This window comes from Grus americana, chromosome 2, assembly GCF_028858705.1.
Source record: "Grus americana isolate bGruAme1 chromosome 2, bGruAme1.mat, whole genome shotgun sequence".
Lineage (NCBI taxonomy): Eukaryota > Metazoa > Chordata > Aves > Gruiformes > Gruidae > Grus > Grus americana.
In genome coordinates this window covers 28,205,955-28,230,847 of record NC_072853.1, presented here as the reverse complement: position 1 = coordinate 28,230,847, position 24,893 = coordinate 28,205,955, and the positions used below count along the sequence as shown (strand labels likewise).

At 38.5% G+C, this 24,893-nt stretch overlaps 2 protein-coding genes across 8 annotated transcripts in view; one reads left to right on the top strand and one right to left on the bottom strand.

Moving 5' to 3' along the window:
• Window positions 1-5,686, bottom strand: part of NBN (nibrin) — a 35,131-nt gene extending 29,445 nt beyond the window's left edge. For 3 of the 6 annotated variants that reach the window (XM_054814304.1, XM_054814300.1, XM_054814303.1), the window contains exons 1-3: window positions 5,543-5,685; window positions 1,831-5,402; window positions 19-152 (exon numbers count right to left, since the gene is read on the bottom strand). In XM_054814304.1, coding sequence (XP_054670279.1) covers window positions 19-152; window positions 1,831-1,861 — 165 coding nt within the window. In that variant the 5' untranslated portion in view covers window positions 1,862-5,402; window positions 5,543-5,685. Of the gene's footprint in view, window positions 1-18; window positions 153-1,830; window positions 5,403-5,542 lie in introns of all 6 variants that reach the window. The other 3 variants (XM_054814302.1, XM_054814305.1, XM_054814306.1) reach the window with 2 other exon arrangements.
• Window positions 5,687-5,765: 79 nt separating this feature from the next.
• DECR1 (2,4-dienoyl-CoA reductase 1) lies at window positions 5,766-19,265 on the top strand. Of its 2 annotated transcripts, none has more exons than XM_054814308.1 (10): window positions 5,766-5,897; window positions 7,798-8,000; window positions 8,943-9,000; window positions 9,142-9,228; window positions 11,720-11,867; window positions 15,035-15,134; window positions 15,868-15,940; window positions 18,044-18,190; window positions 18,507-18,569; window positions 18,668-19,265. In XM_054814308.1, exons 1-10 carry the CDS (start codon window positions 5,820-5,822, stop codon window positions 18,725-18,727), a joined length of 1,017 nt encoding a protein of 338 aa, XP_054670283.1. In that variant the 5' UTR covers window positions 5,766-5,819; the 3' UTR covers window positions 18,728-19,265. The 2 variants fall into 2 exon arrangements, with proteins under 2 accessions (XP_054670283.1, XP_054670284.1); XM_054814309.1 differs by lacking the exon at window positions 5,766-5,897 and adding an exon at window positions 5,938-6,207.
• The last annotated feature ends 5,628 nt before the right edge of the window (window positions 19,266-24,893 follow it).

The window sequence follows — 24,893 nt, the reverse complement described above, 5'->3', positions numbered from 1 at the left end:
AAAATGCCGGTTACTTACAGGAGTTGTTTCAGGACGACTTACTGTCAGAACCGCATGACTTCGACTGATGGACTGATCATCCTGAATTAAAATTGCACTGTTTTTGCGTCCAACAACATATTCCGTACCACTTAAAAGCCGATATGGCTCTCCTGAAAATAAGAGAAAAATATCGATTTACAAAAAACTCCAAAACACTCAAAGCACGTAGGAAACATTCAGAAGTTTGTAGTATACCTGAAACTCAACTTTGTCATGCATCATTCATTAGGCTGACTAGAATTACGCATTTAGTTTACAGACAAAATGTCTTTCTTCCCCTCTTCCTTGCTTTGTCAATTATAAAAGGATACATTTTATGATAAACAAAAGAGTTACAAAAGTGGCAGCACACTATTTTTGAAGGCAATATATTTTTACTGATACTTTGCTGCTTTTCTCTTGTATTACTTCATGAAGATTAAGTGTTACATATAGAAGAAAAAAAAAAAAAGGTTACGATGTAAGGTAGCTTTTCCAAAACACAAGTTTTAGGAGTACATAACTTTTTGAGGATACAAGATTTACTTACGTAACTTACTAAGAGGTTCAGAGGAAAATATCCTCCTAATGAACATGGGAATATCTGCAATGTAAATCAAACTGATACTTTGTAAATTCAGTCTCTGCCCTATGCTTTAGCTCATTCTTGGTACCACATGGTGGTATCTAGACCACGTGGTGGCTTTTCAGTGAACGGCTTGATTACATCCACAAGGTGTGTGCTACCTACTGGTCAACAAAAGCAGAAATGTCTCTTGATAAAAATAAATTAATAATACAGATTAAGTTCTAGGTATCAACCCTGGGCAATTAATTTTCCAAATACGAACTGCGCAGAAATGATCATCCCAAATACAATGACAATACCGGTGGTTTGGCTCTTGCTAAAGAGTTTTCCAGGCAGTAAGAGATAACTCCATTCATTTCAATAGGATTAGGTACTGCTGCCACTAGGAGATAAGCCAAACATCCAAATTTCATTCCCAACAAATCAGGAAATAAAGAGCAGATGCAGTTGTGACAGGACTGCTCATTATACAGAAAACATTTAAGTCAAGAAGAAATTTGTGTATGATACACTTATAACTTTGATAATAAGTATCAAAGCTCCTATGGATAAGGAAACTGATGAAGAAAGGTACAGTGGCAATTCAGTTTCAAAACTCTGCATCCAAGAAACAACCTCATGTCTTTAATTCAACACTTGGTCCTTAAAACATCAACATAATGTTTAGACATCTTTTCTGAAAGGAGAGACTCCTGAGGCTGACTTCTGCATCTGAACTCAATTCTTCAGGTATTTTAACGCAGCACTCTGCGATCTGCTTCACTGGCTGCAACAGCACCTGAAGACGTCCCAGATGTATAAAACAGCAAAGCAAAAAGCCCTGTTAACTTTAACAGGAGCTGCGGTCTGCAGTGCTCGGGGCTCAAGTGAAAAACGGAGGCTCAGCCGCGGACGAGTGCCCAGAGCGACGAGGACGTGTCGCCACTTGTCCACACCGGACTAACGCAGCTGTGCCCGGGGAGCGCGGCCAAGCCAGCCCTCCCGGAGAGCCCAGCAGAAGCCGAAAGGGCGGGCCCGGGCCCCGGCCCCAGTCCGCCTCGGCGTCCCAAGGCAACGGCCGGGCCGGCGCCTTCTGGAATCACGCGGGACGCGAGCACGAGGCCAGGCGCCGGCCGCCGCCCCGGGATCCGCGCAGGCGCGGGGTGGGGCTGGCAACACCGGGGGCCTGGGGTGCCCGGGCCCGGAGCGCCCGAGCGGCGGTGGGGTCTGGCAGCCCTCACCTTTTCCTGCGGCGGGCACCAGCTTCCACATCCTGGAGGGCAGTGAGAAGCGCCTCAGCTAGAGGGGGGGGGGGCCGGGGCAGGGCAGCGCGCCAGCTCCGCCCAGCGCCCCCCGGCGAGCTTGGAACAAGCCTGGAAAGGGAAGAGAACAGCCCTCGCCCGCTGCTGCCGCCGGAACCCTGCGACCGAGACCCGGGCCAAGGCTGCGGCCGCACAGCGGGAGGAGAAGGAAGACACGGGAATAGAAAGCGCCGGCTACAGGGGGCGGGACGCCAGTGCAGCCGGGGCGCGCCGCGCATGCGCGGCAGAGAGGGGCAGGGCGGCTCCCCGCGCCTGCCCGGCCTCGGGGAGGTGCCTGGTCTCTCAACCCCGCACTGGGACCTCCCCCCTTGCCCTGCCCTCGGCCCCCTTCAGTGCCCTGGGAGCTGCCGGTCCCCCCGCCCCCTGACAGCTTAGGCCGGGACTGACAGCCCGAGGCTGAACGGAGGCGGGGCTCCCGGGTCCAGGGGCAGGGTGCAGGTAGCCGGCCCCAGGTGAGGCTGGACAGGGCCGGTAAGGCCTGAGGAGCCCCCTCCCTCCCACAGTTGTGTCCCTCTGTCCTGCCCTCCATAGTGCGCTAATATCGCTATCAAAACGCACCGCAATGCGGAACAGGAAATACTCCAAGGATTCATCTCTTAACTGAAAGCAACTTTTGGATAAAAAGAATTTTAATTAAAAAAAAAAAACGCCTGGGAGTTCAAAGGCCATTCAGCAGGTTACAAAAAACTTACTCTGTTAATCTAAATGTTCTGGAAAGGAATAGCAAAGCACAGGTACAGAGAAGCCATACTTCTGTGACTCCACACACATTTGAGGTATGGCACAAAATACCCCTTTCTCCTTGTGCTATGCAGCTCACAAGGAGCAGGGTGTCAAATTCCTGATGTCCATAATCATATTGGCCAGCAGTTGGAGAGTAAATTTCTTCCTACTGGGCAACTGGCCTGCTTCTCAGGTAATGAATATTGGTAATTGTTTGCTCTTTATCTTTGCAAAACAGCAAAAGCTTTTGGAGGTATGTCCGCAGTTAGTCAAGAAGTTTCAGCATCAGAAAACCTGTGCAGCTGAGATAGAGTACGGGAATTCAGGATAACGTATTTCTAATAGGAAAAGATTAATTTAAAACATATAGAAATGTAAATATGAGCTGTCAGTCAGAAATGTTGTTTCTGTAGAATCATAATCTGTTTAATCTCCATGTGTTATGACTTTAATTATCCTTTGTCCTTAAGTGTTCACTTAGATACCTTTTTATATTTTCCCTCCTACACTTCTCCTACGATAAATGATCCCAGTCTCCTTAATCTCTTTTATTGCAAGTTTTCTTCATCTTCTTTGCTTGTTTTCTCAGTCCCTCATAATTTTGCAATTTCAGTCAGTTTTGAGCTACAATGACCAGAAATATAGACCGTATCCTAAATGAGACTATTTCTCAGCTTTATATAACTGTACTTAAATGTTCTCTGTATTGTCATTATTCTATGTCTTAGCTATCCTATTGGCTTGACTTTTGTGATCACCTCATGACAAATCATCATCATAAGAAACTGTATGAATCCTGTAAACCCCATTATAATGTTTATACTTTCAATTTTCCTGCATTTTTTTTATTTTCTGGTACCATGTTTTCCCATTCATTTACCTTCTAAACTTCTTGAGTTCTTGCTGTTTCTCTGATCCTGATTGACCTAATTGTCCGCCCTCTAATATTTGTTGGTTTTCTACTTGTTTCTTTTTTCAGTTCATAAATAAATGATTGATCAGAGTCCTAAACTCAGAGACTATGAGAGCAGAAAGAGGCATTTCAGGAATTCATATGGACTGCAGGCTTAACTTGCATATAACTACTGAAATAGTACCACAGTTCCCCTGCGAAACCGTATCTAAGCAGAATATTAAGGTGATCTATCATTAAACTTTTACCCTTAACATAAACGTAGGCCTGCATCATGTCCATCTTTATATTTCATCCCTGACCTAGGATTTTTTTTTTCTTAGTAGCCTTTTGTGTCAAAAGTTTCTTGGACTATATTTAAACTTCATCAGATGATGATATGCATTTCTTTTGACAAGGTAGTTTGAGTAGCAGAAACAGCATAGGCATGCAAGTTTACAAAGAGGACTCAGGTTTCTGCTGAGCTCTCTGTTATGCCACTTGGCCAAAACCTTGAAAGTCTAAATTATGCCTGCCAGCTGCTATACATCCATTACCTGTTAGACATTTCTGTAAGAGATTATTAAGACATAATTATCTTTGCAGAAGACTAGTGCTGGTTAGACACTTCCAGATCATGTTTTTCTAGGTGTTATGGTTTTTAATTACTTTTCCCCCTACAGATATTAGATTTATAGTCTTATAATGTCTTATGTTACCCTACAAGATTTTTTTAAAAAAACAGATATTTTCAGTAAACCTCCTGACTTACTTTAAAGCAGAGATTGGATGCTTTAAAGTTAAGCTATTCTTAAACTCTTCCTAAACTTGTAAGTAAGCATCGCCCAAACTGAAGAAGGACTTTCTAAAGTGGAATAATAACCTATTAGGCCAATTTATTTTCCTTGTAAAATGCAGTCAGTCTGCCTTCAATTATATTTTTAGGTGGTGAGACAGGACAGTGCTATTGCAGTTTTTAAAATTTGTCTTGCTTCCTAGTCTGGGAGACCACTTTCTTCTTATCACCAAAAAATAATGGGTCTGGTATAGGAATTGCACCTCATCAGTGAAAGTTGCTGAAAAACATTTTCTGAAATTTAGTTTGGCCATATCTTCTTGTTCACTTTTATCACAACAATACAGTGATTCTTTCAGAGGTAGCTGTTTGGCCCATTTGTATCTTCCAACACAGAAAAGGTTTGCTTTTGTAGTTTGTTTCCTCTTGTTGGCTTCATTCCAGTGAAGTGTTCTAAATTCTGTAGTATTTGCTCATTTTAAAACATCTCTTGAATTATATTCAGAAGATACTCCCTTTCTCCAACTTTCCTTTTTTTGTTCAGTGATTATGTACCTCTTGAGATTCAGTGTGTTTTGAATTAATTGATTTGAATACTACCTAAACCTTACAGTGACTCTTTAACACCTTCCAAATATTTGACATACATCTTTAATGATACTGTGGCAACTACTGCTTAATGGTGTGACACTATTGCTTCAGTGGCTGCCAGATGGCACGCAGGACCAAGAATGATCTGACGTCTTCTAGAACTTACTGTACCAACAAACAACAGCATGAACAGTATTTTTCTCTAAAATTTGAACATTGAGCTGATTGACCATTTTTATACAGAATGCCGATGACTAAGCCTTAGGATTTCAATGCCTCTGAACTCCCATAGCAGTGTGTATTCAGCTTGCCCTAAATTCTTAATTCAAAAGTTGATAGTATCGACCCACTGATAGGTTTGTTGTCTTTCATGCCATTTTGTAACTGTGTACATTCATCAGCGTGGTCTCTTCTCAGAATTTGCAGTTTTCTCGAATCCGTAGGTTCCTACAGCTACCATGCTACTCCCACGTCTTTACCTTGCCATTCCTTATGGCCAGATTAAAAAAAAAAAAAAAAGGATCATTAATTAGCGTCCTTCAAATAGTACTGAGTGAATAAATTGCAATAAAAAAACCCCAACGCAGTGAAGCATACAAACTGAACGGAGCACAACCTGTCCCTCGCACCTGGAAGCAGAGGCCCCGGGGCGGTGGCAGCGGCCGGGCGAGGCGGCCCTGTGTGGCTGGCGGGGCCCCGATTTTGTGCTGCGGCGCCGGCCTCGCTGGTTTCCCGACTTCAGTAGCTCAGGCAAGCGTGGCGGTGGGGCACCGACAGCGCAGCCCTGCTGGCTCCAGGACCGTGGGGAGGCCCGGCGACCGGGCCGCCTCCCGCCCCGGGGCAGGCACTGACCCCGACCACGGAGCAGGCGCGCAGCCCGGCGCTCGCCAGCCTCGGTAGGGAAAGATGGCGGCGGCGGCGGTGCGGCTGGGGCGGTGCGGTGTCCGTGGTGGTGCCGCGGCTTGCTTCTCTGGCACCGGGCGGGTAAGACGCTCCCTGCTCTGCTGGGGCCGAGGGCGATCAGCTGGCGCCTCGGGGGTGCTCCGCGACCTCCTCCCCCGCTTCCCCGGGGTTGTCCGGGCGCCCTTGTCCCGGCAGAGGACACGGCGAGTTTCTGCGGACGTTGCTGTCCGCCGTCCCGGAGCCTTCGCAGAGGTGCGACCGCTGCTGGCCTGGGCATGGCCCCCTGCCCCACCGCAGGGCCGTTCCCGTTCCTCTGCCGTTTCAGCACAGGCTGTGGAGGCATTGGTATCGCCCTTTGATACCAATAGCAAAGTTATGCAGTACGATTTAGGTAAAGTGGTTTGAATGTTGCCGTCCAAGCAGTGCCATGGCTGATTTCTGTGGGTGTTGCTAGAGGGCATTTCTAGTGAGTTCTGCCCAGGCACCGTGCTTCTGAGAGGGCCTTCTGCTGTAATGTCATGATCCTCCTCCACCCCCTGGCTGAAGGCTGGGTATTGGTTTGTTCGTGTTTTGGGTGTTTTTGTTGTTTTGGTTTTTTTCTTCTTTTAATGCTGTTTCCTGGCTTCTGTATATCTTTCTTTACACCTGATGTTTAATTTAAAACTTGACCTTAAGTGGTGGAATTATTAAATTGAGTGAATCCTGTCATGGAAGTCCCTTGTGCAAGCTAGTAATGAGACAATAGCAGTCTCACGAGAAGATTGCTGAATTATAGCAACTTTACTGGCAGCTTGATATCATTACAGTACTTTGTTAGTTTTGGTGCAGTCTTTCTGCCAGCTTCCTCATCTTCCTTCCCCAAGCAGGAGGAAAACTGCTTGGGAGGTTTCTATAGCTGTGAGCAAGAGGAATGGGCGGTGTCCATCGCTAACAGAGTGCCTGGTCAGGGAGACTCAGTACTGTGTAGGGATTATCTCCGGTTATCTCCTCATACTGGAGAAAAAGGGAGTTCAAATGTCGTCTTGATTTGCAGTCTCTGCCGTGAGCTGAAGTTTAGAGGGAGTCCTTCTCTCTCCCTGCATACCTGAAGAGGGATGAGATGAGTAGGGGACTACTAAGAGAGAGCCAAAAGAGAATATTCACACACTCCTTTCCTGGAGGCTTAATAGTATTCTGGTACCCTGTGAAAATATGCAACTTTTATTTTTGTTGGGATAATTTAAAAATTTCTTCTCTTTTCATGTATGTTTTTAAACACATATCAACCATTTGTCTTTTTGCAGGGACCAGTTCATCGAAGGCTAATTTACTGTAAATAGCATTTCTGCAGGCACAGAGTGTAATGCTGATAACCAAACCCTACACAATTTTGTCTGGGAGGTGGCATTGGTTTGCTTAGCAGTTCCAGTAACAACTGGGACAGGTCACATGGAGTTTGATTCTACCCCATTATTCAGTAAAGAAGAATGTTTTGTTGACTACAGTATAAAGGATCAAAGCCTTGAAGCTACTGCTGAAGTTTTTGAATTTATAAATATATACGCATCTAATTTCAAAATAACATGGATTTGATATGGCTAAACTCCTTATGCACAAAGTATAGTACATTTATGAATCTGAAACCCAAATCCTGCTGCAAGTTTGTAATTAGTTGGTAATGGTTTTCCACACATTCTAGTAGAAGTGACAGATGTAAGAATAACTAACTTTCAAAATAACAAATATCATGATTAAAATATTTTTTAATAGTTCTCTAGTTGCAATGGAACATCTGAAAATAGCTCAGGTGCTTTCCTAGCATTAGCATTTATGTGAAGGTCCACGTGTTTTAGTGTAAAACAATCTAATTGTTCTCACATTTAGTTTCTAGTAGGGAAATTAGGGTTGTTAGCTCCACTGTCATAAGAAAAATCTAAATCTTGTGTAACAGGCCTGTATACAGAAATGAGAAAAAACTATCTTTCCTCTTTTTTTCTTTCAGTTTTTCAGCCATGGGCCAATTGTGCTGCATCAAGACAGCAATGGACCACAAGCTGCGTTCTTTTCACCTCTTCAAAAAGTGATGTTGCCACCAAATACCTTTCAAGGGAAAGTGGCCTTTATAACTGGTGGAGGTACTGGGATTGGCAAAGGGATGACAACAACTTTGTCCAGTTTAGGTGCCAAGTGTGTTATAGCAAGCCGGTAAATATTAATGAAGACATTTTAGAGCTTTCATTCAGTACTGAATGCTGAATAGATCTGTTTTCTTCATAAAATTGATCAATTTATTCTATTTAGTCTATTTCAGTACACTTTTAAATTATAATGTCATATTGTAAATACCAGAGACTTGCAGATCCATCTACAAGTGTGTAATGGTGTAACCAGCAGTAGGAAGAAAGAAACTAAAAGCATTTCTGTGAAAAACAACCGGGAATATTAGACATAAATTCAACAAAGGCCTAAAAGAGAACATAATATGAAATGGCCATTGTTGAACATTTTGAATGTATTATTGCAAGTGTTCTCAATACAGATTTGAATTGCAATAAAGAATTAAAGCCATGCTTTTTAATTCTTACAACTTTAAGAACAGCCCTGATTTTCCCTTAACAAAGATGATTTTTAAACAATTCTCTTAAGTGGCACCACAGTAGAGACTAGAAAAACAATCTCATTTTTAATCAAAATAAACAAAAGTGTTGTGAGATTTGTCCAAATAGTCATTTAGATATTTAGTTTTAAACCTGAATGTGCATGTCCCTTCTAAAATACTAGTAGAGTAGTAGCTAAAACTAAGTTTGTAATGATTATGTACTCAGAATAAAGTACTTTTTCTAGCTTACTATGGTTGATTAGCTTAAGGTAGCCTCCCCTTGTAGTCACTTTTGAGTTGCTTTGAAGTATCAGTAACCAGAAATTACTTAGATTTAAATAGTTTTCTTTCAGAAAGTTAGTGACTAAATATAGTTTTTATCTTAAAGCTCAGTTTTCATGAAAATCAGCAACACACATGCGTGCACACACTTCTAAAATGTTATTTTAAGGTTTAGCTCATATTTGCTCAGAAAAAACCAGATTTTATTAATCTGAATTGTAATTACATTTAATTGCAATGTAGTGACATTGTATACTTATTTCTAGGAAGCTCGATGTTTTGAAAGGAACAGCAGACGAAATTTCTTCTAAAACAGGGAATAAGGTAAATTTTTACAGAATTGTGAATATGTTATACTTTAAATGGTTATGAGATTTTTATGCACTTATGTGCTTCTCTGGGCTTATTTAATTTATGAGTGATATCGTTTTGAAGTCTTACAGCTGCCTTTCCATTATTATATAGGTTCACGCCATCCAGTGTGATGTGAGAGATCCAGTTTCAGTTAAGAATGCTGTTGCCGAAACAATCCAAGTGGCAGGACATCCTGATGTAAGTGTTCTAGTGAAAGGGAAGAGCTTCAGTCTTCATTACAGAAAATACTCTGCATAGTAGGTATCAGGAAAATGACTATGACAGAAAGTTCATGGAATCTAAAGAGGCACTAGACAAAAGTGGCCATACTTCAAGATAAAGCTAACAGTCATAGTTAGACTGGTTGCTCTATTCCTGTGGTTCTTAAAATACTTAGCGATGAAATAGACAAAACATTATTGTCCTTACTCTAAGGACTAATGGTTTCGTTGTAAACAGTGGGACAGTTATTATGGGATTCTTTGAATTAATTAAGCAAACAACACATTGTTCTTAAATCCTCCTGAAAAGGTGACTTACCTGTGTTGGTACTGAATTGCACCTGTTGCTTATTAACAGAATGTTTCACAAATTAGAAATGGAAGTAATCATAAACATCATCTTTGGTGCTTGCTTAGCTTATTAAAATACACAAAGAAGGTTCCAACTTGAAAACTTAAGCTCTCGTAAAATCAAGGAAAAAATCTTCAGTCAAGCTAAACATCTGTTTTTTTGATAGTTTGGCACAAAATACAGAGCTCTTTACATCAGACTTGCTTTGAGAAGGGTGGTCTGCTGGAGCCTGAAGAATGATAGGCACCAAACTCTGGTTTGGTCATGAGAAAAACAGCTCCAATTCTGCTAGCTGATAGAAAGTGTGATGAGGGTGTTAAATCTCGCTGACTAGCCTTAACATTGATGTACAGCTGTTTACTGTAGATTGAAACTGTCATCTGTATATTGTAGACACTTTGCATTCACCAGTAGCTTCCTATAGACATGGAAGAGAACCTTCTGAATTCTAAATGTGGTAAGAAGTGGAGAAACTATTTCTCACAGATGTATGCTAGAACAGTGCTGTAAAATAAGACAGCTCACTGTCCTGATTTGTAGACAAGATGTTCTGGATATTATTTTGACTGCTAGTTACTGCAGTTTTTGACCAAAGCACATCACAATCTCCAGGTTTTAAGTGTATGCAAGGAGGGAGGAGACTTCTTCCTATATATTACATTTTTAGTACACCAGTAATTTTCTGAATCAAGACTTCCCATGAGTTGTTCTTTACAGGCATTTCCTCCCTCTTTAATTTCATGTATTCTGTATGTTTAAGAGAGACTGCAGAGTAGATTGAATATTCAGTTCTTTTTGCCTAGTTTTTCCTCTTAGTGACAGACATGACATGTAGGTTTATGAATACTGCAAGCCTGGGTGTCATTGCCACTGTGCATGTTAGGTGACATCTTGAAGATAGAAGTTAATGGCAGTATCATGTTCCTTCTGACTTTGGTTCATTCCATACCCAAGACTGCTACTCCCAAGTAGAAGGCAATCACTCTTTTGTCATATGGGTTGTTTGGGCAGTCATATATATCTACATACCTCAAAGACCGTATCATGCAGTCCTTAGTTCACTAGTTCTATTACTGTGTCTTCACTATACTTATTCAGTGATTCAAGTAACCTCCTCAATATCTTGAGGTGTTTGGATTTTTTTTTTTAATTCAAACTGAAGGGAAGCCTTTATATTGTATTTTCCATCTATATGTATAATTTCTGGCTGTTGTATTTTATTTGTTTTATATTAATGCAATATATGCTGTGCTTTATTTTGTTACTGAAAATTCTAATGCCTTAATTTAGCCTAGAAGTTCTTCAGGACAAAGCCTTTGGTTTATGTGCAAACCTACATGAATCTAGGTGCCATTCCATAAGTAAAACATCATTTTACTGCTTCAGCATGTTGCATTATTATTAAATACACAAGATCTAGCAACATAAGTTTTGATTTAAAAACTGCTTATGTGATGCTTAGTCCCCTTAAAAAAACATATCTAACTTGCTAGCTTGAAGGGCTAAGCAGATGATACATCAAAAGTATCCTCTGCCTAATTATTGCTTGTAGGAAGGCAACAAGTGACAGACATCTGTTCGAAAGAAGTTTTGAACTAGTTGCTTGCAGTTCACTAAATCATAGTATTCTCTTTGTCACAACTGATTAGACTTCCTGTTATGCAGCAGTCAGCTAATCCATGCTACATTTAGTCATCAAGCTACCTGAACTTGTTTTGCGTTTATTCCCATGCATCCATTACATTACATAAGATAGGTGACCTTGGAACTTGGTGGGGACAAACTTTTCTGTTAGGATGCACTTGTGACACTATGGAAAATGGTGACTTAAGTCACCTACATTTACAGTTCCTCAGTACTCGACTAGCAACTACAGCAGTTTGGAAATACAGCTCATTTTCTGTTACTGATACATATCTATGCTGCAGATGTTAAAATTTCTGATGGATTATTCTCTCTCTCTTTCTCCCCCTCCCTTCCCCTCATGTGCCATTTGATGAGGATATTTTTACTTTTCCACCTGGAAACACTTAAGATGTTCCCTGTAAATTCTTTGCTTTTCTCTCAGGAAGAGTTATTTTTAGATAACTCTTAGGTTTTCCTTCATGTGTTTCAGGTTGTGATAAACAATGCAGCTGGAAACTTTATTTCCCCTTCTGAACGTCTTTCTGCTAATGCATGGAAAACGATAACTGATATCGTGCTTAATGGTACTGCTTTTGTAACTCTGGAAATCGGAAAGGAGCTCATTAAAGTACAAAAAGGTATGTTAAACTTAAGATAAATGGTAACTAAGCATTGTGACATAATATTATTACTTGCTTTCCTTGCCTTACTATTATAGCCAGTTTTAAAAGTTTGAAAAGAAACGCAATTTTTAACATTCTACATTTTTTCTAGAAAGAAACTTAATTTTCAGTAAAGTCCTATTTAAATATCACACAGTAGAACTGGCTAGCAATTACTTCATTGTGGAATCTGCCCTTAAAATTGGACCCAGGGCCATGAGGTTGCAGAGTTTTTACTAGTCGTAAAACATTTTTAAATTTTAAAATTTAAAAAATAAGGCTTTTTAAAAACATATGCTGTTATTTCTTTTGAGTCTTTTATATCTATGTTGATTTCATTGAGCAACTGAGCATGTGGCATTTATTAAAATGAAAAGCAAGTCAGGATATCACTTTGAATTTTCTTCCTACACTTAAATAAATAAAATTCACAGCTGTGGTATTTGACTAATAACACTAGAGAATATTACCTTTGAGATAATTTGAAGAAGAGTTTCAAAACTGAAATCGGTACTAGGTTTTATTTTTGCAGGTATAATTCTTATTTCTAGACTACCTAGGAGTTTAATCCAATATTTTAACTTTACCTTAAAAATATGATAGTTCTTTGATATACTATTTAGCCAAAGATTTACTTAGCTAGATTATTGTCTTTAAGGGAAAGATAATGTATGCCCTTCTATGTTACATCATAGATTATATGCGAAGAACTGCTTTCATTTTACATTATCTTCTAGTTACGAGTTGAAAATGATGAGCTTATTTTTTGATCAGAATGATATCTCCAATAGCATTTAAAAGCAGTGCGGTATATTACAGTTTTACATGTGCCCCCACTTTTGAATCCTGTTTTCTAGGTACAGCCACTGTGTTGAAATAATCCTTTTGTATTTGTACTGTTTCTCTAACTCTTGAATTAATTGGATTTCTTCGAAAGTCCTCTCCAAAAAGTACTCAGTGGATTCATACTGTTTAATGATAACAATATAAACCTAATGTTCTTTCAGTAAGTCTGTAACAGTTTTGGTCAGTTGACAAGGTATTTCCCACATATATTGTAGCAGCACATGAAAAATAATTTCCAGCATTCTAGTGCTAATATTCCCACATTAAGAACCCATCCTCAACTATGGCTTACTATATCATTATAGCACACTATTGTAATAGTTTGTTTTGTGGCCTTCCAGATGCATGCAGTGTCTTCCTATAATACTGTGAAATATGGCTTTAAAAATGCCTTTGTCTGTGCTGCTGATGAATGAAAAACTGCTTTCCTTGCTTCTACCCTCAAATTCAGCAAAATCCAGAAGTCATTCACCTTCATGTTGTCTCTCTTCCTTTCACTTCTAAGCTTCCAAAACACATCAGTTTCTTTTGCTATTCCTTGCATGCCTTCTTTCTGGGGGGATTCTGTCTGTAAGTAAGACTTTTTATTTAACGCTTTCTTTAAGGCATGTTTTTGGAAGTAAATCAAGTGTACCTGTTTGTCCTCTCATTCTCCACCTTCATTTTCTTTTTGCTTGCTCTTTTTTTTTTTAAAGTTTGAGCAGAGTTGAGTTTCTGAAGTCATGGAGATGCTACCCAATGCAAGTATTTTAGAACAGTCTGTGAGAACGCTATCCATCTGTCAGTTACTAGAACACTGGCACATCCTTTAGGTCTGCAGCATGACCTACATTAAACCTAATTTAGTAAATAATAAAAGTGCTCTGCTTTTAGACTAAGTTTGTACTGGTATTTAAAAGAGATTTGTAATCTGCTAGTGTGTTATTTATGCAGTAAAGTTTTACAAAATGACAGGAGTTAGTTAGATGTTGTCCATTTTATGAATATAGGCTTTAGAAATAAAAATTATGTGTGAACTGAAATGTACTTTAAACTTCAGAGCTATAAATTTATCAGTCATTCTTGCTTCTGTGTTAGGTTCACCTAACTCACATCTATTTGACCTGTATTTTAAAAATTCTATAGTTTAATTCTGCAAAATGTATAATTAACAATCAACTCTAGATAACTTCAGAGTTGTTCTGTGCTTTTTGCCTGTGTTGACTTTTCAGAGTCTCTCACTGCACACTACTTTTTTATAAATAGGGTCCGTGGTTTCTAGATATTTACTGGCGTTTATATCAGTGCTTGTTTATGGTTCTCTTTAGTTTCTCTTGTGTAACGTTACTGTAGTTTTTTAACTGAATCTCTACTTCATCGTCACATACGTTCTATCAGTTACGTATATTGTTTTAGAAAGATCCCTTGGGTAGCTATTCTAATTAAATTATTTTTAAAATACAGTAAGTAGAACAGTTATTTTAGTTACTGTGGCGTAAGTAGTGAACTGTCATCCCTTGTCCTCCATTTCCCAGTTACAGTAAGTTCATGCTAGTCATTGATCAGACAATTAGAATTTGCGGGCTTGTATAAAAGAAAGGTTAAATAAACTGTTGCAGTTTCCATTATTTTCCATCATGTTTTTGCTAAATCTGTTATAAAATAATAACAGAAAGTGGTCTTTTCATAATACAGTTTGTTGTGATAATGGAAAAAGTTATGCAGGTTAATTTTGTCATAAGCTCTACTGCAGAAAAAGCTTCTGAAAATTTCTTTAAAAATTGTTTTTTTCTGCTTAAACTTTCACTCAAGCCCTAAACTGTGTCATTTTAAGATTGTCAAGTTTAATTTTTAATGGTGATTTTATTTTATTTTTTTTTCCAGTCAGGAATTGATGAAATTAGGGCAAATTACCTGGCTATTGACTACTAGGCTAGGGCAGCTTCTAAAAAGACACTGTAAGATCTTAGACCTTCACTCCAGTTAGACTGATTTTCACATGTAAATTCATTATCGGTAGAAGTCTGAGGGTTTAGAACTTCGGAGCCTAATCAATAGCTATTTACACTTACATGGAAGAACTCTTAACGTTCATGGAGAAGAGGAAATGGAAATTAAAAGGCTTGAAAACAAAGCTTCCAAGACTAGATTTTTAAAATACCTTTTTTACAACCCAGAATGAAATGTCATCCCTAACACTTGAGCTGCAAACTTCTGTACCGCTGAGGTTGCTCTTACCTTAAGTTCAGAGTTTGATCTTCATGCATCTTTTGTTTGTTTGGTGTGGGGTTTTTTTAAAATGTTTTTGCAACTTCCAGGAGCAGCATTCCTGGCTATTACAACAATTTATGCAGAGAGTGGTTCAGGATTTGTGTTGCCGAGTGCCTCTGCCAAAGCTGGTGTAGAAGCAATGAGCAAGTGAGTAATACAGCAAAATGTCTGTTCTGCTTTTCACATCCTTCAGGTAGAGTAATTGGTCTATAAAAATGAGGCTATTCTGTTGTATCATAAGAGAACCCTCCAGCCTCCAGTATCCTAGCAAGAAAATAATATACTGACAGCTTCTCACAGAAGGAAGTGCTAACTGCTGTTATTATGATGATTTCTATCACAAGGACAAGATAAGGACAAGTGGAACTAATTCTTCTGGGAATAGCAAGTTCTAAAGTTTCAATTACAGATTTTCGATAGATTCTCTTGCATTCTCATAGATGAACCAGCACTTAAAGACAGTTATTAGGGGAACTGTTCAACTGTTCTATAGTGCCTTCCACTTTCTTTTGTCTCAGGAAAAGATATGCTTGTATTTGGGTGGAGTATACTGTTGCTTCACCTATCTAGTTTCATGAAGAAACTAGTTCAGGTGCCAAAATCATCTGTATGATTTGTGACGGAGAAAGAGTTGCTCGTTACTGTTGCTTTATCTATGATGCATCTATTAAATCAATATTCCTCCATTTGTGAATGTGATTGTTTTGTCTTCTCTGAAATGTTTTTGTTAAGAAAAAAAACCCCTTAAGTAGAAATGCCTGTTTCAGGAAAATTCTAGTATTTACACATTTGATTCAGTTTTAAATAATTTCTTTTGCTGAATAGCATTATTAAAATATTGTGTTTAAAATATTGATGCATTCTGTTAATGAATTTTTAGGTCTCTTGCGGCTGAATGGGGTAAATATGGCATGAGGTTCAATGTGATTCAACCAGGTCCAATAAAAACAAAGGTACATAGCATGAAGTGAAACACAGCCTTGAATATGCTTTATAGTACAGACTTAAAAAACTTTCAGATAGTCTAACCTTTGCTATAAGTGTTAAATTCAAGTATGATTTCCTTGGTAGTCAAGACTGTGCTGGAATATTGAACACACTACCTCTCAATTCTTTTATGAAATAGCATTTCTTGAACTCCTGAAACCTACCACTGCCCTTTCTACTATACTAATATCAATGAAACCTTTTTTAAAAATATTTAATGTTGATTCTTATCAACTGTATGCACCTAGTTTATCAAGTGAATTGAATTCTTATACTTGGTGGAGTAAAAGTGCCTATTTCTGCCTGAACTAATTTTTAAGGAAAAAGTCTCATGAATTCCAGAATTTCAGAATCTCTTTTATGTGTATGAGAACAGAATCTCACTAGTTTTGTTGAAAATCACAAAACTAGAAAGAGAAAAACTAAGTCAGCAAGGAAATGTGAAGCTTTGATATGAGTGAAAGGGAGGACTGGAGGGTTTGAAGGAAGTAATCCAGACCAGCTGGAACAGGAAGAAAAAAGAAAGCAGTCTGGAGAGAGGAGGATCTGTTTCATATTGAATCAAAATATTAAAATTATAAGCAGTAACAGCTAATAATGGTATTACTACTACCTGTGAAACGTTTCACAGTTGGTTCAGGCTGTTGTTTTGGGGATAGGGTGCAGAGTTGCTTCTTTTTTGCTTTTTTACCTTTTTTGACTGTGAAGAAAGATGTGGCAGTGTCAGCAGGGTGATAAGAATGTTGAAACAACATTAGAGTCAGACCAAAAGTCCTCAAGGCCTTGATTTTTAGGTGGATTTTTAGGCAAGTGTAGAAGAAAAACATTTAATGACATTTCTTCTTTGTCTCCAGCCTCTGGCAGTCTGTGGCCCAGGAAGTTTGATACAGTTGATATCTCTTCATATTGTAATCATCTTGATGGATTTTTTCTTCCATTAGTTTGTCCTGTTCCTTTTTGAATCCATATAAACTTTTGGCATCTGCTGTGTCGCACAGCAAGATCACTTTGATTTATAGGTTCTCATAATTTTTGGTGACTTAACTGCTTTATATGTCAATATTGCTGCCTCCTGTTAATGGTTCTGATTTAAACTAATAGTGTATATCCCACTTGAGATACTGTGTGTCCTTAATAAAGTACTATGTTTGTCATACTGATTCCAACCTAAAATCTCCCTGACAGCATAAAAAGGTAGACTGGCTTTACTTAGAACAGCATATTGCAAAATTGAGGCTTTCTGCCTTAGGGACTACATCCATGTCTTTGAAAAACACTGTTGTAAGTCATGAGAGGAAAAGAAAAAAGAGTTCAAGCGCAATACCATTAAGCTTATAAACTGGAATTTAAAAACATGGCAATAGAAGACTTTAAATGGTGTGAGTACAGCCATGATTACATAAATTACAGTGTGCTTTAACTCTCATAACTTCAGTAACTGTTAAGTAAACTGTAAATACTACTAACACACTTGTGATTTTGCCTGGGGAGGTTGTTTCCTTGTTAAGGAGCCAGGAAGAACAAAAAACCTAAAATTCATCTATTTTCCATGCCATTCTAAGCTATGTAAATGCTGAAACTTCCAGTGACTTAGTTTAGTTCTAGTCATTGCTGCAATTTAACTGAACTTGATTTTTTTTTTCTTTTCAGTTTACTTACTCTGTCATGTGTAATTTATTTCTGTCACTTCCCTGCTCCTCTTCTCCCCTTGTTCCTCTCCCCTGTCCATGCAGCAACTGTGAGTCTCCCTTATTCCCTCAAATGTTTATCAAAGGTGTTTGGGAAACAAAGATTATTAACCCCTTTTGTTTTTCATAGATAGATGTTGGGTGACTATCCCAAAGGTATCCCAGCTTATCATCCTCAGGAGATGCATATCAGTGCAACAGGGATAAATTGTTTTCTGTTTCCTGATTCCTTCTTTTTCATCCTACTGACAAAGAGGATGTAGACAGTTTACTCACAAATGTTAACTTCCATATTGTTTATGCGGAGTCAAATCTCTTTTGGATTCTAATTTCTGATATAGTTATAACTTTTTTTTTTTTAATGTTTCTCTTAATTCTCAGGGTGCTTTTAGCCGCCTTGACCCAACAGGCTCATTTGAGAAGAAAATTATTGAGAGGATTCCCTGTGGTCGTCTGGGAACTGTAGAAGAAATTGCAAATCTTGCTGCTTATTTCTGCAGTGACTATGCAAGCTGGGTTAATGGAGCAGTGAGTTTTGGTTGATCTTGTTTATACAATTAACCTGACCATGATCTGAGTTTTGCTGATATTTTTGTAAAGTCCTGGTTCCAGAAATGAAACCAAAGCTGTTACTTTGAAATTCTTTACAAGCATTATTAACCTTTTAATTGTAATGCATGGTAGTTAGTACCTTTAAAAAGAACTTTTAAAAGTGATTGAATTACATTATTTTGAGCATGGGTTTTTCTGCTCCAAATCAATAAAAATTATTTTCACAGTCCGTAACAAGGGAGTGCTACAGAAACCCACTATTATTAAATAACACTGCTTATGTTTTTTCTAGGTTATTAGAATGGATGGTGGAGAATATGTTTCGATGGCAGGAGAATTCAATGATTTAAAGAAGGTATTAAATTCCTTGCTTGCTATTTTACATTCAAACAAATACTTAGATGTGTAATTATTATATGGAATTTCAATAAAATGCTCTTTTTCTTTTATTAGGTTACCAAAGAGCAGTGGGATATGATGGAAGCAATGATCAGAAAAACAAAAGGCTCTTAAAGTACATAACTGTATGGTGGAGATTTTTGGAAGCAAACCACCACTATTTCATGAATATTTAGAAATAACCAATTGTGAAATAGCCTCCAAAATATTTTGTATGCTAATTTCAATAAAATATTTTTAAATTATCATATTTTATTTTTCCCATCTACAGTCTAATCTGTTGCCAATAGTGAACAACAGCTGTTCACTGAAATTTTATTATTTTTTAGATTATGTCTTAGATAGCCATGCCATGGTCTACAATTAGCTTTTTTTTAATATTTCAGAAGATTTTTTTTTCTTTCTCATATATATGCAAGTATCTTTTAATATTGCAATTCCAATAGCATTTCAGGATTATCATAAATGAATATAATTGATAATCTGAGGAAAAACTAAGAAATTAAGTCCTAATTTTCACACTTCAGTAATAAGTCCTAAACTTGCAAATAACAAAAGTTTCAAGTTATCAGTAGTACTGCATACACTGAGATAGGATATAACTCCTGTGGTTTCCTACAAAATCTTGAAATAAATAACCATCTTGATCTCATCTTTTGCTGACATTTTCAATCTGTTAATTATGTTATGCTGAACTTTAAAAATGGCATTTAAGGGCTAGCAATGCCTTTTTAAGGAGCTTGCTCTTTGTCATGATTAAGTTAATGTTCTTGAAAATGAGAAACTAAAAATCATTTGCCATTAGCGTCTGTGTGACTAGGGGAGTCTCTCCATAAAAAAATGGTTTACTTGAGACTAATAAATGACATCAGTATATTGGGACGGAAAGCATTAAAACTTCATTGGTTGAGATTTACGGAAATCCTTAGCTTTCATTTGCATTCACAGACTGGTCCTAAAGAAGCTTTAAGATGGCATTACCTCTGAATCTAGTCAGTTTATCCATCCCGAGTAAGCAGGTGATTGAAAAAACAAACCAGCCAACCAAACACTGTTTATTGCTGTCCCTCTTTTAGTATTACTACATTTTCCAGATTAGGGAGTTGCCCATTGTTTGTCCCCTCCTTCAAACAATGGATGGAATTCTTCAAAGAAATTAACAGGCTCTGGCCTTTACAGCTTGACATACATGCCTTTTTGTTTATCCTGAGCTCCAGACCATCCACACATACAGCATGGATATGTGATGTTTTCCTTCAGGTGCTGGCAGTGGTCTTCTCCCTTTACCCACACTTCAGGCCATGCTTGCGTATGCCAGCATCTGACTTTGAAATAGTTTGATTGCCTTAATAAAAAGCTGAAGCAAGCTAATATGTGTTCTGCTGAAAACATGGAATAATTACTGCGGGCTTCCAGGTGCCAGCTTTCTCCTGGGAGTGATTGTCCTCTGGGGGACTGAATAGCATCTGTGCCATTGGTAAGAAAGCAAATGTGTTTATCATACTAGCCTTCCAGGTGTGTCTCGAATATAATGTAAAGCTTTTTTATAGCATCTTGGGTTTTGGTAGGTCTACTGTCAAGATCAAATTCTGACATGATACCCATGTCTTTTCCCCAAAAAGTGATTTAAGTCAGAAGTTAGGCCCATATATACTGTTCTTTCCTCGTTGTCCTTTGCATATACTTTTATTTTCTCTTCATATGGGACACAGTTGCATGTAAGGTTTTGACACTTGGGAAAAAAATGTTTCGGGAAAAAAATGTTTCAGAAAAAAATTCAAAGGTATGTTTGTGAGCTGTGGTACAATCAAGTATTTCTCTGTGGTATTTAGTAGGGTATCCTCTGGAGATGGGCTGTCAGTGAAACTAAGTTCCTACTGGTCTCCTGCATCTGTGTGTGTGCACGACTTTTACTGTAGGAAAGTTTGTCATACGGTTGAAGTACTGGACTGAGATTGAAGATAACTATGTTTAGTCTCCAACATTGTCGCAGGCTTTGTGTGACCTTAAGTTATTTCTGTTGCATCTGAACAGCAGGGCGGGTACACTTGGCAGCATTCCCTCAGGAAATGTTCATCTGAAGCAGGGAGAGTGGCACATATCTTTTGGCTCAGAAAACATAGGTCCTGGGTGGGGCACAGGTCAAAAAGATCAAGAAATGAAGTATATTCTGTCTCAACATTAAGTTAGGATCAAGCTGTACTTGGCTTTGGGGGCTAGGAAGCACTGCTGGCTGTCACATATTCTTAATCCATCTCTCTTCCCTGCATGTAAAATAGTAATAATGATACATCTTTTTTTTCAGTCTTGCATACTTTTTTTTGATAGTCCTACATACTATTTAATGTATTTTTTAGATATTGAAAGCAGAGGGATTTTTTTGGTGAGGGTAGGGTGAGATGGAAATGGAAAGGCAGAGGAGAAGAGGAGGATAAGCCTAGCCCAGCTACAGTTACTTTTTTTTCCAAATATTTCAGTGGTAGGTATGGTGGTGCTTAGATGCAATGCCTACTGACACAATAAATACCAGAAATCCATTTTGTGGCTTTGAACACACAGACCCAACTATTCTTTGGCTCAGCCACCACTGTAATATTGCTTTGCCTGCGTATGTCATTTGTTTAGAAAGTAAGCTTTTCAGAGCTCAGTTCAGAAATGTTTCTCTGCAAAAGGCAGTGGGTTCCTATGCAACAGTGCTTACAGAATTTCAGGTGCTTTCGCAGTTGAAAATGAATACAGGCCAACTTTGCATCTAGAAGAAACTCACTTTAATTCATAGTGAACCTTTCGGGGACTGAAGCTCTTTTCTGAACCATCAGAGTTACTGGAACATGTCTTCTAAGGGTGGGCTTTGTGCTTTGATAAGGTCAGAATATTGAAGAGGCCTCTTAAAGCCTGTCTTGCAAATAGGTACTGGGTATTTATTCAATAACAGAATATTTATCACTTGCAGAAACAGGTATTGCTTCCAAAGTATCGCCCTCTACCTGTTTACTGTCCATAGCTAAATGAATTATTAATTGTAAAGTGACAACACAACATTTTTAAAGCATGTTATTCAGTGATAGAACCAGAAAGCACATTTTAAATTTTAATGAGCATCTATAATAAGAATAGAGTCTATTTTATCTTACCTATACCAATGGCATCCAACTATGCAAGTTAGTTGGTTTTAGATTCTGAACATTCTGTCCTGACAATGTGTTGATGCAGGTTTTAGAAATGGCATATAAGGGTTTAAAGAGTTATATGTTACTGGATAGCTTATAAAATATTTCCTAATATATAGACTTAGTTAAGTGAAAAAACTTAACTCTGATCTAGCCATTACTTCTGCAGGAGAATGGAATAGTCTGGCTTGAATTCATTTCTCTCATTAAAAGAGTTGTTAGACTTTAGGGATAGGAGAGGAACATTACTATGAAGAGATGAATGTTGAACATCTCAAGTTTATATTTTTCCTAAATACAGTTTAATTGTTACTAAAGTAGCAACACATGACATCTGAACTCAGGAAAAGAACAGGAGAAACTAGATTTATAGCAACTACCTAACCCAGGCAGTGTCTGGCTCGGCTTGGAAATTCCAAAAGAACCTGTTCCCAAATGCCCACGAGGATGAGACTGTCCTGGAAGAGGCGTAAAATACCCCTAAACCCCAAGCGGTGCCCAATCCATAAGCGTGCTCCACAGCTGTGTATTGTGCACACTTACAGACCGACAATCTGGAGACCACGAAAGGAGTCAGTAGGGTTGCAGAGGCAGTTTCATTTTCATGGATCACAAGGAAAACTTTCCTGGAATCCAAATACCTGTTTTTAAATGACTTTTGCGTGACCCGTCAGTCAGAGGTGTTAACACTTCCATGACCACAGCTGAGAGACACTTGCAAAGGAGGATTCATTGTTTTCAAGTGAAAAGTACATCTTGTCTGCTTGATTAAATCTTGAAATTACCCCTGTTATTTCAGTTGATGATTTGCTGTATTTGAACCTGTTACAATTTCTTAGATGAATTCTGTGCCGCAAAAGCGGTATTGTATTATAGTAGAGGCTTACAAACAAGTTATGAAAATCATTTGAGGTTGCAAATGAAAGAGATTAGTTGTATTACCTCTTCGCTATGATACCAGAACTGCTGTCAATCTTGGATTCTCCTCTTTCTGGGAATTCCCTCCTCTTGAATATTTCAACTACTGTTAAGAATATTGCTATTATTTACCAATTCGAGAGTCTGCTTTACAACCAGAAGGTGACCCTATTTGAGGGAACTGTGGGTTCCTGCCTGTCCATACTGGCTTCCAAGTTCATTGGCACGTGACCTGCTCATTTATCTTTCCTCTAATTTTTTCACATGCTGATAACGCATAAGTAAAGACACTGAATTGCAAGGAAATTTCTGCCTTTAACTCTGTGGAGCATCTTGTGTTGTAGCTGCTAAACATATAACCCCACTTTAATGGAGGTAAAACCCCCAATCTGTTATGTGATAATTTAATACGCAGTAAAATAAAATGATCTTTGGGATTTTGGTGCATTGGCCTGCTTTTAATTGGTGCGAAACGACTTCAGTTGGTTTCAGAGGGATTTGGAGGTGCTCAGCACTTCAGAAAATCAGGGCACATATATTTGGGTGCCTAAATACGGATTCTGAGCCTCCTCGTAGACACAGCAAGCAGGTGTGGATTTTGGTATGCCTCCACAACCAGTGATTATAGCCATGATTATGATGAGGGCTTAGTATACACGTACAAGATGTCAAATGGAAATTATTCAGAAAAAGCTAAAGCTGTCTAATGAAATAGAGACTTAATCCTAGTTTAAGTGCAGTTTAGCAGCAGTGCGTGCGTATTTCGTGAGACGAGGTTCATTTTATGTAAAAGTGCTGCCGGGTCTCAGCATCCTGATCTGTATTTGACATTTGCACATGGAATGTGCTGTCTAGAAATTTCTTAAGCTTGCTGGGGTAATTTTTTCAAAGATAAATAACTACGCTGTAAAAAGGGGGAATTGGACCAGTTCTATGAGACCGTTCATGAAATTTTCACGGTAGAGCAGGGAGCAGTGAACGAAAGCCACATTGCTTGCTTCAAGGCCCACGTCCAATCCTGATTAAATCATCGGTGAAAATTAGCACAGCTGGAAGCAGGCGCTCACTATGCCTGACCTGATACTGTTAAAGTTTACATCTGTCAGCAACTACTGCGTTCATAATGCAAAAGGTTTTTAAAGGGCTTAGTAATTACTGGATTTTTTTTTTCTTGGACCATTAGTAAAAGTTTGGTACTTTGTGCTTTAAAGTGAATAGAAAATCACCTGACTTGATTTGAATAAGAAACATTGTGTTAAGTTTTCATCTGTACACATTTACACTAGAATGGGCTAAAATTTTGCACAGCATACTTGTGTGCAGTTTTGTAGGACTGTATTTATTAGCTTGAGTGATTATTTGAGTATTTATTTAAATAAAATACATGTTTTTAGACATGGTTAACAACTTCAGTAAAGTAGATCTCATGTGTCTACCTGTCAGCCAGTTTCTCTGTTTAGCAGGAATATTGCATACCTACACTACCTCATGTAATTAATTTTTGTGCATGCTATTATTTTACTTGCAGTCTTTCTTTTGGTCACCAAATGTCTACCAGGAGAAAGAAGCTTCCAGTCTTCCCTATCATCACCTCTCTTACCATTCCAAGCCTTGTTCTGCCCCAACCCTGACATTTTAAGAGCTCTGCCCAGGAGTGTTTTAGAGATTTTAAAACCTGGAGTTTTTGCAGCAGTTGTGATTTACCTGTATTTGCTACACTTTGCTTTCCACTGTAGTAGTAGACACCTTTGCTAGAACTGGGCTTTTAAGTTGCTATCTTTTAAACCAAGTTTTATTTGTGAGGAATAACTGCAGGAAACATTCTGCCTGTGGGTAGAGAGACCTGCTTTCTGTGTCGTGATCCGCAGCAGAGCCAGCTGGTGGGAGCAGCAGTAGTAGAAGGGTGACTTCAGAACAGATCTGTGACAGGTAACTCGTGTTCAGGAAAAAAGATTCCAATTTCTGTGATGACTTTTTGTCAAAACACTTCAAACACTTTATCTTCCACTGGAATGATTTTGGCAAACAGTCACATCATATTTTTACATACAAGTTTTTGTGTTTTTTCTTTACACCATTAAAATGTTAAAATAAGGCAAAATCCAGGGTTTCAAGCGCACAGTATGAACAATATAAATCATTTATTGTACTGATAGGCAGATTCACTGTTCCTTCACTTAACATACACAACC